General features: G+C 44.6%; 1 protein-coding gene across 1 annotated transcript in view; it reads right to left on the bottom strand.

Moving 5' to 3' along the window:
* Window positions 1-7,519: 7,519 nt before the first annotated feature.
* Window positions 7,520-12,239, bottom strand: part of sema3bl (sema domain, immunoglobulin domain (Ig), short basic domain, secreted, (semaphorin) 3bl) — a 38,107-nt gene continuing 33,387 nt past the window's right edge. The window contains exons 12-16 of the mRNA XM_036532577.1: window positions 12,015-12,106; window positions 11,678-11,719; window positions 11,329-11,554; window positions 9,267-9,400; window positions 7,520-8,495 (exon numbers count right to left, since the gene is read on the bottom strand). Of these exons, the coding sequence (XP_036388470.1) occupies window positions 8,001-8,495; window positions 9,267-9,400; window positions 11,329-11,554; window positions 11,678-11,719; window positions 12,015-12,106 (989 nt within the window). The 3' untranslated portion in view covers window positions 7,520-8,000. The remainder of the gene's footprint in view (window positions 8,496-9,266; window positions 9,401-11,328; window positions 11,555-11,677; window positions 11,720-12,014; window positions 12,107-12,239) is intronic.

The raw sequence follows: 12,239 nt of genomic DNA on the forward strand, positions 1-12,239 counted from the left end.
ATGCAGAGGTAAACAAGCCGAGACATCCTGTTATTTCCTCAGTTTCCCAGTCATTCCGGTAATCAGTCTGTGGCTGCATTGGTCTTTCACGTGTCATATTATCTGTTTCACCACCATCTCAGCAGCAAGGAAATGTTTGTTAGGATCTGAGGTATGGGTTGCATTTAGTATTTATTTCATATAGATGCATGTCCTTATTCTGCTAGGTCACGTGCTATCTCATTATTCTTCTTTTTTGCTGACACTGGGATTCAAAGTGGGGTCAGACGTTTTCCAAGAGTACAGCTTGATTAGGTGGACAGCTTCTTTGAATTTGGTTGTGGATTTTGGCCACCATGTGACATCTCATTACAATGATGAGACCTCCGCAAGAACAGTTTCCCCCTCACTTCACTGTGACCTTAGTTCTATTTGGGCAAAAGGGAAGACTGCTGCACAACAGCCGACCTTCACCACTGCTAGCAGCAACTGGCTTTATAGAAGTCTTCTGTTCAAATACTGATCAGGCCCAGTTTTGGCTTCTTGTCTACAATTTGGCCTCATATGACCAGATATGGAGATCTTCAGAAGTGGAACATCAGGAATTCCAATAATAATGCATGCCACTACAATCATGTCATACAATACAGATGCTCAAGGGTTTGTTGAAGGCTTCAAAAGTTATGGCGTCCACCTTTGAGGAAAAGCACAGCACCTATGACGAAGAGATGATGAATAATTCAATTCAGCTGCTGTTGAGCAGGAGGAGGACATCAGACACTCTTCATGGAGCACCTTTAATAACTCATAGTGCTGCTGAGGACATGAGGAAACCAGGCCCCAGATGGTGAGGTTAAGAGAATAGGTGACCACAGGGTCAGAGGAGAGGGGGTGACCGCATGGTCAGGAAAGGAGATGACCGTGAGTTTGAGGGTGCAGGTGACCATGGGGCTGAGATTGTAGGTCACCATGGAGATGAGATCAGGGGTGAAAGTGGGGTTGAGACTGGAGGTGAGCGCCCTGGCCACACTCCCTCTGCATGTGACACAGTATAAACGCTCTCCCTGCGCTCCCATGGGGGGGAAGCTTAGTCCAGCAGCTCAATTAGATGAATTATTCACAGCCTCCCCTCCCCTGGTGATTAATCTTCATCATGCCTCCACCAGGCCTCTATGTGTGGCAGAAATATGCGGCAGTTCACTTTCGCCGACAACAAGTCGTATGTCATGGGATTTGAGTTTCTCTTTTCTTTAAACTCGGTCACAGAGCGCAAATGGAGTTACAGGGGTTTAAATATACCAGGATACCACTTTGCTAATGGAATCAAAAACATCCCCAGATGGAGATACTCAGGTTCGGGTTGGATTATTATTTCTTACAACTGGATCAACCCCCTGGATTGAGGAATAACAAACGGCGCAGAAACCTATTACCTCATCCCAGTTTTTTTTTGTCTGGACTTCAGCTACAGGCCAGAAATGAACCCACAATGCAAGCATCATGCTCCTCCATCATGTGAGCATGTCTTAGCTGAGTCAGTGATGCTGAAATGGCTCAGTGGAGGGCAGTAGTGAGTAATCTCCAGGTTGTACATGTGATAAACGCTAACAGGTTTATCAGGTGGTTAATGATCATCTTACTGATTTAAATTGTGTCATGCCATAAGATGATGAATAATTTAATGGCAAGACACGATAAAAGTACATTCTTTTAGATCGACATGTCTGTTTCTGTGGGCCAATCAACTTCAAATGCACTATCAATACTTTCCAGAATGTGCAATACTTCTTAATCAATTACATCATTTTAATGATGGATGGTTCTTGAGACAGTTTGTGTGAGTAGGGTAAAGACCTTGACCAAAAGTGTGATGAGATGTTTAATGACTACCATGAGTCAGGACCTCTATTTAATATTTCATTCAGAAAGCTGTTCCTCCTACAGCAGAGCATTCCAGTTTCTCCACTGAGACTTTGGATTTGGTAATGGGGGAACAGGGCCATACTGTTTGAAAACCACCACTCCTACCAGCAACATTTATTAAAATCACAGAGGAGACCCAGCCAAGATCAGCTTCTTAAATCTTACAGGAGAAACTTATGGCTGCTGGCAAAAGTATCACCACAAACTGGCACAAGTTTCATTAGTGATTCCATTTTGATTTCAGTATGTTTGGATGAGAGTTTGAATGTTAATTAAAACATGAACAATGTCTGTAAAGTTTGATGGGCTGAATCCAGCTGTGTTTGCGCTTGTATTTGAGTGTATGCTCATGCATGTATGCGTATGTGTGTGTGTGTGTGTGTGTGTATGTGCGTTTGTGTGTGTATACGCATGATATGTGTATTTTCCATTAGTAAAACTGGAACATGATGAAAAGATTGGCCTGGGCTGAAGAGCTGGGCTGTGAAATTTCAGTGACCTCAGTGAGGTGTTGCTGGACAGCGCTGTCAACATGGAAATGCCTTAGCAGCTGCCAGGTGTACCGTGTACGTCCCGGCATCTGCACTGGCACACCGCGCTGGGGCGTGTGGCCGAATGACAAGCCCGGAGCTGCGATGAAGACGAATCGGCTGCTCTGGCGCTCCTTTGGCGGGGGCTTCCAGAGGTCCAGCTGCGGCCCATCCCAAGACATGTCACTCCTCAGAACCCTGATCTCACAGCTCAAAGCTTGGTGTTTACTGGGTTCCAGCTGCTGTGTGCATTTGTGTGCTGTTTTATAGGGCCTGTGTTTTTGTGTGGTGTACGTAGCAGCCTCTTCAGCCAGTACATTTACCAACACCTCGCTGCTTTACCTGCTCTTCCTGCTCTTCCTGAGAATTGACATGGGAGTGGGGTCACCAAGGTCTGCACCATCCAAAGTCAATACCGGTCAGTGTTTGTGTGTGTGTTTGTGTGTGTGTGTGTTATAACCTCTGTGCCATTACCATTTAATTAATCTATTACTTATTTTAACGCAGGTAAATGCACACTAATTTTTTTACATTGTTATTTTTTCCCTTTCTTACATTTTATTGTTGAAACCAACATAAGCACGACATTTACTTATAAGAACTTATATAGTAGCATGCATACACTTTATCAGATGGAGGTAAACACATTTCATGCACAGATGGAAAAGCATGCTTACATGGATAAAAATGTATACTTTGGCCATTTTCTTCAAAGGTGTATATTAATTATGAATTTGTAAGGAATATATATGACAGTATACGTGATGCATACTGTCCACGCATTTGGTAAAGATCTGTTATGTATTTTATTCTGTTCAATCAGCTAACATCATGCACACAGTACAGAACCAACTACAAGAGAGTCACAAATGAGTAATATCATTTCAATAATTAAGTTAATGTCACACTTACGATAAACAGAAAGCAAAGCGTATGACAAAAAGTACATAATTATCAGTTGTAAAAACAATGATAAATAAAAAGATTGTAAAACATAATGGACATACTTGTTATGTTGCAGCCATAAAAATGGCACCATAACAATACCAACACAATTCCAAGATATATTCACACTATAGCCAAAGTTAATTAAGTCATAGATGCTATAAAAATAAATGGACTACAATAAACATAAGCAGAATGATTTTTTTTAGTTTTTTGGTTAATTAATTGCATTAAATCAATGCAGTAAGGATTGTAAGAATTTTATTTTTTCAAACTTATGTTACATACCAGTTGGAATACTTAAAATTTACTGCTTACCTAAGTAATTACATTAAAAAAATATTCATTTCATGGCCAAAATGTTTTTCATCCATCAAACTCTATAAAAGATTCATGAAAACTCAATTGCAGAATACTCAAAACTGAAAGCCAATGACCATGAAAATCATGATAGTATATGTACAATGAAGTATAATTATGTTACAGGTTTCTTATTAATTATAGCCTTTAATTATCAAAAAATGTAAATCCTTATGTTTTGCAGTTCTCATCTTTTAAAAACGGTCTGCATATTTGGGACTGTTAGAAACTTGGGTTTATGAGATAAAGCTTGTGTCCAATGGGAGCTTATAAATGAATATGATTCCAAGGGAATAAAAGTAAATGAGTGTTTTTGCATTATTACTGAAATGGAGATCAAGGAATAATGTTCAGCTGGAAGCTGTCTCTAGCTGCTAAGTGTGAACAGCATTCTCTTTTCATAACACGGCCAATGGAGCGAGTGAACAGTACCAAAAACTACCTGTCTGTTCTTGGAACTCAAGAGACATGCCGTGTTACAAAATATCTTTGCGTGTTACTCAATCAAAAACTCAAATGGAATGAGTTATATAATTTATTTTTTCATTAATAATGAGGCTATATGTTGCCTGGGTTGACTGTCCCTCCTTACTATTTCCCTGAAGAGTGTGTATTATCATAAAGGACAACAGATAGCATAGGTTCCCAGTGAAGAATGCCTGAGAGGATACGCTCGTTCATGAAGGCCAACTGTGGTGTCCATGTGGGTTCATCTGATTGGCTCTCCTTAATCCAGTTGTTATTGGTTGTGGCAGATACTAATTTCTTTCATACCATTAGAGGTTTATTTTACTCTTTTATTATTTACAACTCTTGATATTTACTCTGAACAGAGATCATTTGTGCCGAGTATAAACATGTGGGTCACTATGAATATTGGTGTCTAACAAACAAGTCTACAAAATAGAGGTGGTTTATAATGCAACTATAAGCACAACTTTATACACAACCACTACTACAATCTGTTTTCAACTAATTTTGACAACCAAATGTAATGTCACACTTACCATTACCTACAAAGTAAATATACATTGAGAAACATTACATTTACTGCACCAGTATAAAAAGTGTAACTAGTGTATAATTTAACACTTAGAGTTGGTTTGAAGGTTAGAGAAAGAAAATGGTTAACGAGATTACACAATTACACAAAATTGCAAGCTAAGTTTCAAAATTATTTCTTGTGTATTGGTTTCAGCTCAGGGTAAAGGTGTAATGACATTAAAAATGTAGTATGGCACTGTGATGTAATTACACTGTAGTAATTATGTTTTACACTGTATTTGTTTAAACGCTCAAATACTTGTACAGATGTAGTGTTACAAATGACAGTAATAATCCCTTTTTCTATCACGCTAATTGCTGTAGCTACAGAAAATAAGCACTGTATCATAATGTCCCTTGAGAGATGCACATTAATGCTTCCATCTGTCAGTGAGGATACAGGATACATTTTCAGAAGTTGCATTCAAAAGATACATTATGTGCTTTGAACCATTTTATTCTTCCAACATCTTATTTAAAACCACTTTTTGTCATTTTACACGAATGCCTTTATTGGCCCCATATGGCTACTACCATGTTAGATGAGAATTTGGAAAAATATGCACGTCTTCACTTCTCAGAAAAGACAGACTTTTGCTTTAGACTTCAGTTTATTTCAGAAATATTTCAGAACTCTTAAATGACGCTGTTTGCTGAAGTTTTCTGAGGAGTCCATTAGCCAGCTCTAAACATGGCACAAAACACAAAGGGAGGCGCAGACCACAGACAGACAGACTGACTGACATTGGCAGGGGGGGCGCAGAGCGGCCGGCGTGGGAACGCGGGTTCGATCCTCCGCGGGGGGATGAAAGGCGTCTGGCGGGTTTGGCACCCCTTTTTCCGATCAGCGCCCCTCTCTCCATCTGGGCAGCGTCCCCGTTCCAGACCAGAGGCGGACGCTTTTATTGGCTTGGCAGACGTTTTTACACAGTCCTCTCGCTCCGATGCAGGGGGGGGGGGAGCTTGGGGTTCTGCAACTTCAAACGTGCGGCTGCGTGCCAAGAAAGGCTAACCTTTGAGCTGCGTTCACCAAAGAAAAGCATTTGTATATCGGTTTGCTTGCTTAAAAACAAAAACAGAATGTACATCTACAAGGCATGCACAGAGAAAGGTCATTAAATAAAACATAAATACGCTGAACATTAAATTATACTCATCGCTCCAAAAGTGTTTCCTCAACAAGTTACACACAGCCAGAAATGGACTGGCATCTGACAGACAATAGTAATACAACTCTCCCTACTCGATAGATAACAAACAAAAAACATATTTAAACATAGCACAGGGTGCAGACTCATAAAGTATTGTTAGCACATGACGATTTAATGTTTTGACGACAGTATTACGGCAGAACCTCACAAGAAGGAAAAAAAGGGTCCTGCTCGGTTCACACACAACATTCACAATGATCTGTACATGGTAAGAAAATCTCATTTACAGACACCGAGGCCAAGGCTTTCCTGAGCCATGTCAGAATAGGTTTGGCACCAGGTAAAGGCATGCTTTGCATCAAAATATACTGGCAACACAAAATGAACAGTCCAGTCACGCACAACGGCTTTATGTCACCATGATTAGTAGTTTATCCCACTTTATGTTAGACTAACTAGGGCGTGTTTTCATGTTTAATAGACATATTTTGAGTTCTTTTTCTTACGAAATGTTCAACTTCCAGATATAGAACCCAGCGAGCATCACCTGCTTGTCTTCACACAGCTTGATCTTATAATATTCTTACAGCAAACTTTTGCCCCATCATTTAGCAGTCACTGATTTATTGTATAATTACCTACAGATTGGATGAGAAACAATATTTGGACTGCTTATCTTGTAAATTGTCTTCATAATTAGACCATAGCTTCTCCCAAAGTAAATACGGACTAAGAAATTAATGCATTTTTAATGCTGTATTATCATCATCACAAATGAGGGGAAAAAGAGCATGTCACATGACATTTAAATCATCACTGTCATCATAAATGAGATTCTGTAGGAGTGTGGGCGGTTTTTAAAAGCTCCGGTGATGGGAGACCTGTTTCAGGGTGTTTGTTCTGGCAGAAGCGCCAGACCACGTTCTCCGGCACCCCCCCCCGCTTGCTCTATCTCTATGTGGGCAGGGGCGAGCGAGTGAGTGAGTGAGTGCATGAGTGAGTGAGAAACTGCAACGGCCGCCTCCCCCTCCCCTCCATAGGGGGGGCTTTGTGGTTTGTCAGTAAAGGGATTATATTTTAACAGCAGAGAAAAGATCATGATAATCCTCCATTTAAATAATGAAGTGGTGTTTACAAAGCAAACTGGAACATTCCGCCGGCACCAATGACCTTTTTTATTATTATTTGTCAGGCGCGTTACTGCAGACAAAGGGAATTGTGGGAGCTGGAATTCCAGTGCTTAAAAAGAAAAAAACAAAAAGCAACAGGGCGTTTTCTTTCTCATTTTAAAGACCGACTCTCGTCACACAACTCCTGTTGAGCAACTCATTGCCACATTCATCCCATCTGCAGCTCGATGTCAAGCGCAGCTTGAATCGGTTTCTTTAAACTAAACAACCTTCTTTGTTTGTCTTTTTTACTTCCCCATGATTGTGAGGGTGAGGTGCCGCGGGGAGGGGGGGACCTGGTGCTGGCGGCCGGTGAAAGGGTTCGCTGTGTGAAAGACGTGATGGTGACAAGGGTGCAGGGTGAGGGTGACAGACACAGGCCTGTGGGGTGGGGGGAGAGGGGGCAGGGGGACCGGGGGGGGTACTGTCAGTGCAGTGAGGCAGCTGTGGGAAACACGGGGGGGAGAACGGGGGGAGGGTTGGTGACGTGGAGGGGTTGTGGGCACAGCCACCCAGCTGCCTATTTACAGTATCGTACTCGTCAAGAACGAGAGAGAGTGACAGAGAGTGCAAGAACAGCGCGGGTCTCAACGTGGAGCGAGGGTGGGGGGTGGCGTCTGGGAGGGCTGGTGGGAGTCCAGGTTGCAGCGGAACGTTGGAATCGCATCACTTGGCGAAGCAACAGCGAACAGCGCCGGAGACTGTTACAGCCTCAGACACACACCACTCTCCTCTCCTCCAGACCTCACGCATCAGCCTCTCTCTCTCCGGCATCCCTCCCCTGGCGTCTTAAATTACAATTCAGCTTCACAGTCTTTTGTCTCCTAACCTCTCTCTCTCTCTACTCTCTCCACACGCGGTCCTTCTCCATCCCTCCATCCCTCCCTCGTCCCGTCCTGTCACTCGCGCACGCTGACGTCCCGCGGGGTGCGGTTCCTCTCCCCGGAGCCCTTGTTTCGGGCCTTGCGGGCACTCTCCTGCGCTAGCCGGTACTTGTCCATCATGGTCTTGTGTTTGCGGCGCAGTTTGTCGCTGCACCACACCCGCTCGCAGTACTCCTCCACGTGGGGCAGGTTGGACGGCCCGATCAGCTGCATGATGTCCTTGAACCAGGAGCGACTGTGGCCCGGGATGCCGGGGCCCCTGTGGGAGTGGCAGGGGGGCCCCGTCCTGTACCCGCCTTTGTCCTTGCCCACGAACTCCACCCCCGCTTCCTCGCGGGCCAGCAGCTCGCCGAGTGTCTCCCCCTGCAGGACCTCCAGGGAGACGCGGGCCAGCGTCCGGGAGAAGCCGTGCTCCCGCGACCGGCACACGTACACGCCCTCGTCCTGCCGGAAGAGGCGGCGGAACAGCAGGCCCTGCTCCGTCCGCATCACGCGCTCGTCCGTCTTCACCTGAGGGAGGGAGAGACGGCGCTCACATTTTGTGCAGTCGATTTTACATTGGGTCAGAAAAGAAGCGTCTATCATGAAAGAATCTCCTACAGAATGCAGCAGTGTTTTCTCAGATGTATTTGGGCATGCCAAAACAAACATGGCGAAATTGTTTCTTGAATTCACCAGCTGCGACGGAATTGTTTACGTGGTGGGAAATAAAATTGCTGCAGTAATGCACAATTTAAGTAAATGCCTGGGTTAAACACATGGTTAAGCGTAAAGAGGCAACAAAGAATGGCACATGAAACATCCAATAGGTCACTCACCCTCATTCTTTCACACAGATTTCTTCCTCCTTCTCTTTCTTTCACCCATGTTCTCTCTCTCTCTCTCTCTCTCTCTCTCTCTCATCTACCATTCACTCTTGTCCTCCCTTTCCCAGACAGTCACCCTCCCTTCATTTCTCACTCCTTCTTCATCTCAAGATTATTTTTCTTCTCTCACACAAACATAGATACATGTACGAACACACACACACACACACACACACACACACACACCTCTCTCGTCTACCTACACAGCTTACAATTTTTATGTTTTCCATTTATACAGCTGGATCTTTACTGAGGCAATGGGGGTCAAGTACTTAGCTCAAGAGTACAGCAGCAATGACCCACCAGGGAATTGAACTGGCAACCACTGGATTCACACCCTGTTCCTTACCACACTGCTGCCATTTCCCTTCTCATTCACCCTCCCTCCGTCTTTCATGCCCTCTTCCTCTCTCACCTCCTCTTTGCGGTCGTCTCGCTGTACCAGCCAGGTGACGGTGGCCTGGGGGGAGCGTGGGACACACTCCAGGAAGGTGCTGTTGTTCTCTGTGCCGTACACCACTTTGTCCTCATTCATGTCCAACTCCTCTACTGTGTAGACACACATACACACAGACACTGGTTACAAATTACATTACATTACATCATTTAGCAGACGCTCTTACCCAGAGCGACTTCCAAGTAAGTGTATCACTATGCTGAGAGTTGTTATCGAGAAGTATTACAAGAGGTCAGTAAGATACTGACTTAAGTGCTAAAGTAGTGTAGAGTGCTTTTAATAGAAAATAGGGATAGACAGGATAGATAGAGATAGATAGAAAGGAAGGTAGACTAGAGATGCAGCTCAAAAAGATCAGTTTTCAGCTTTCTCTTGAAGGCACCCAGGGAGTCTGTTGTACAGATCTCGGCAGGAAGCTCATTCCACCAGTGTGGAGCCAGTACTGAGAAGAGGCAGGGCCGAGAGATGCTGCCCTTGTATTTCGGGACACAGCGGTGACCCGAGGTAGCAGAGCACAGCACTCTTACTGGCTTATAGGCCTTGATCATGTCCTCTATGTATTGGGGGCTGATCCATTAAGTCTCTTAAAGGTTAGTAGCAAGGTCTTGAACTTGATCTTTGTTGCAACTGGTAGCCAGTGGAGGGACTCAAAGAGAGGTGTCACATGGGCCTGCTTAGGGAGGTTGAATGTCAATCGGGCTGCTGCGTTCTGGATAAGCTGCAATCAGATGGCATGTGCCGGGAGGCTGGCAAGCAGCGAGTTGCAGTAGTCCAGACGTGACAGGGTAAGAGCCTGGATCACAACTTGAACAGTGTATTTGCCTCAAATGCCTCAACGGAAACTCCTAGTTCAATCTGAAGACACTTTCTGCAATATTTTCACTCCAAGGTATATATGATCTGTTGGTTCTTGTTTATTTGTATAAATTCTTGATATGAGTTGGAATATATAGAAAAACAACACCTCACCCCTCTGGTCCCATTACACATATTCCAGGACAAAAAGGACCTATCAGAAATAGCTAGCGTTCCTAAAAAAGGGTAGGCTACGGTGAGAGCATTTTGACCTGACTGTTCTGTCTCTCTATCAATGAGTGTTTGTGTTGAAGATTTGGAGCGGATCAGTGGTGCTCGGCTCCAAGTCTCTGTTCTTGAATAGGGATGGCTGTTTCAGCATTTGTCTTCACCTGCCAGGGGAAGCCTTGCCTTTTTGGCTCAGGTGTTGGTGTTGCCGGTCTCCTGTCAGCTCGGCACAAAGGCCTGCTCTCGTGAGATGAGAGGGCTGCCTGACCCCTCTCATCATCACTCATCCCCACCCTCAGATGAGCAAACACACATCCACTCCTCTTTCTTCACCCCTTTCTTTTCTTCCCTCTGCTCTCTGTCGCTGACAGACTGAGGTAGGTCTGTATGTACATCTGTCTGTGCCAGGTTCCATGGCTGCATTACAACAGGCCGTGGTGAAAGGTGTGACCCACATTCAGCCTTTCCTTGTCTTTTAAAAGCCTGTTATGTGTCTGAAGTATGCTACATGCCTGGGACACATCTGTGAAGCGCTGAGCTGAGTATGGAGGACCCTAACCGTCCAGCTTTTGTGTGAACACACAGTGTGTGTGTGTGTGTGTGTGTACCTTATCACAGTACAATCTCCAGGGCCTCACAGCCTCTGACTAGCATGTGTTTTATAGTTGTACTGAAGTTAGTTGGATGTACGTTACACTTTCAGTATAACATAGACTGTCCTTTATCTGATACAGACTTCCAAAAAATGTGCAATGTGTATACATCTATGTCAGACAAAGTAAATGATTGTACTTTTCTCCCCCAATTTTGTAAATTGTTTACTTTCATGGGCCCTCAACCACATTAAGCATGTCAAAAACTTAGGAAAATGTACTATTCCTACAGAGTACTATCCTTCCGCTGATATTTACATCAGATGAAAAGAGTGGTTTCCGTTGCATCCAGCGGCTCATCTGTACTTCCTCACCCCACCCCCCCACCAATCCCTTCCTCTTACCGCTGAGGTTCTGGTCGACACACTGCAAGGCAGGGTTGCCGTGGAGAATGTCCTGCCGACGGTAGCGGCGCTTGCTGTGGGGAGTGTAGCGAGCACAGGACGTCCCGTCCCAGGCGCAGTAGGGGTCCCGGGCCAGACAGCACTCGGCGCAGGCCTTGCCATATGTCTCACAGCGATGCAGCCTGACCTGGGCCACACCCACAGGGGAGCCCACGTACAGGGCTTGCTGGTAGGGAGGAGAAGATTGTGGAAGATATGTCAATAAAATTCAGAATGTGTTGTTTATGCACACTGTTTATTATATGAAAAAGTATCAAATAAAAAGTACATACTGAATAAACTGACTTACCCGTTTCACTGAGATGTCCATAGAGGTGATGGGTGTGGGTACCTTGACAAAAAAAGTAAGGGAAAATTTTACATCGCTTTCACATATAATTAAGTAATTTGGTCATACAGTACTGCACATGAAAACTGACTCAATCAGACCGAATACACACTGTATACATATGAACAGTTATTTAGGTTAAACACTACAGTAATAAAAGATGATTTAAAGTAGCACGGAAGGCATGAAGGTGAGGAGTTTTACGGTGTAATCACACAAGGAATGTGATGGTGGAGGTGACCGAGGGGCAAGAGGGAGGGGAGGAGGCGAGTGCTGAGGGAGGAGGTGAGCATGTTACCTTGAAGACCTGCAGCTCCTCCAGGGTGACCTCCTCCGTGTCCAGGGAGTTTCCACTGCGCAGGGCGATGACCTTCAGCACCGTGCCGATATCTGCGGCAGACACAGGGGGGGTCACGGGGGTCAGTGTGAGCATGAGCTGTCAGCAAAGCGCAGCCTCCAGGATTAATCATTGCGGGGCTGAACTCCCTGTAGGGAGTATTCTACTGTGACAAATACATCAGGA

This window comes from Megalops cyprinoides, chromosome 7 (assembly GCF_013368585.1).
Source record: "Megalops cyprinoides isolate fMegCyp1 chromosome 7, fMegCyp1.pri, whole genome shotgun sequence".
Taxonomy (NCBI): domain Eukaryota; kingdom Metazoa; phylum Chordata; class Actinopteri; order Elopiformes; family Megalopidae; genus Megalops; species Megalops cyprinoides.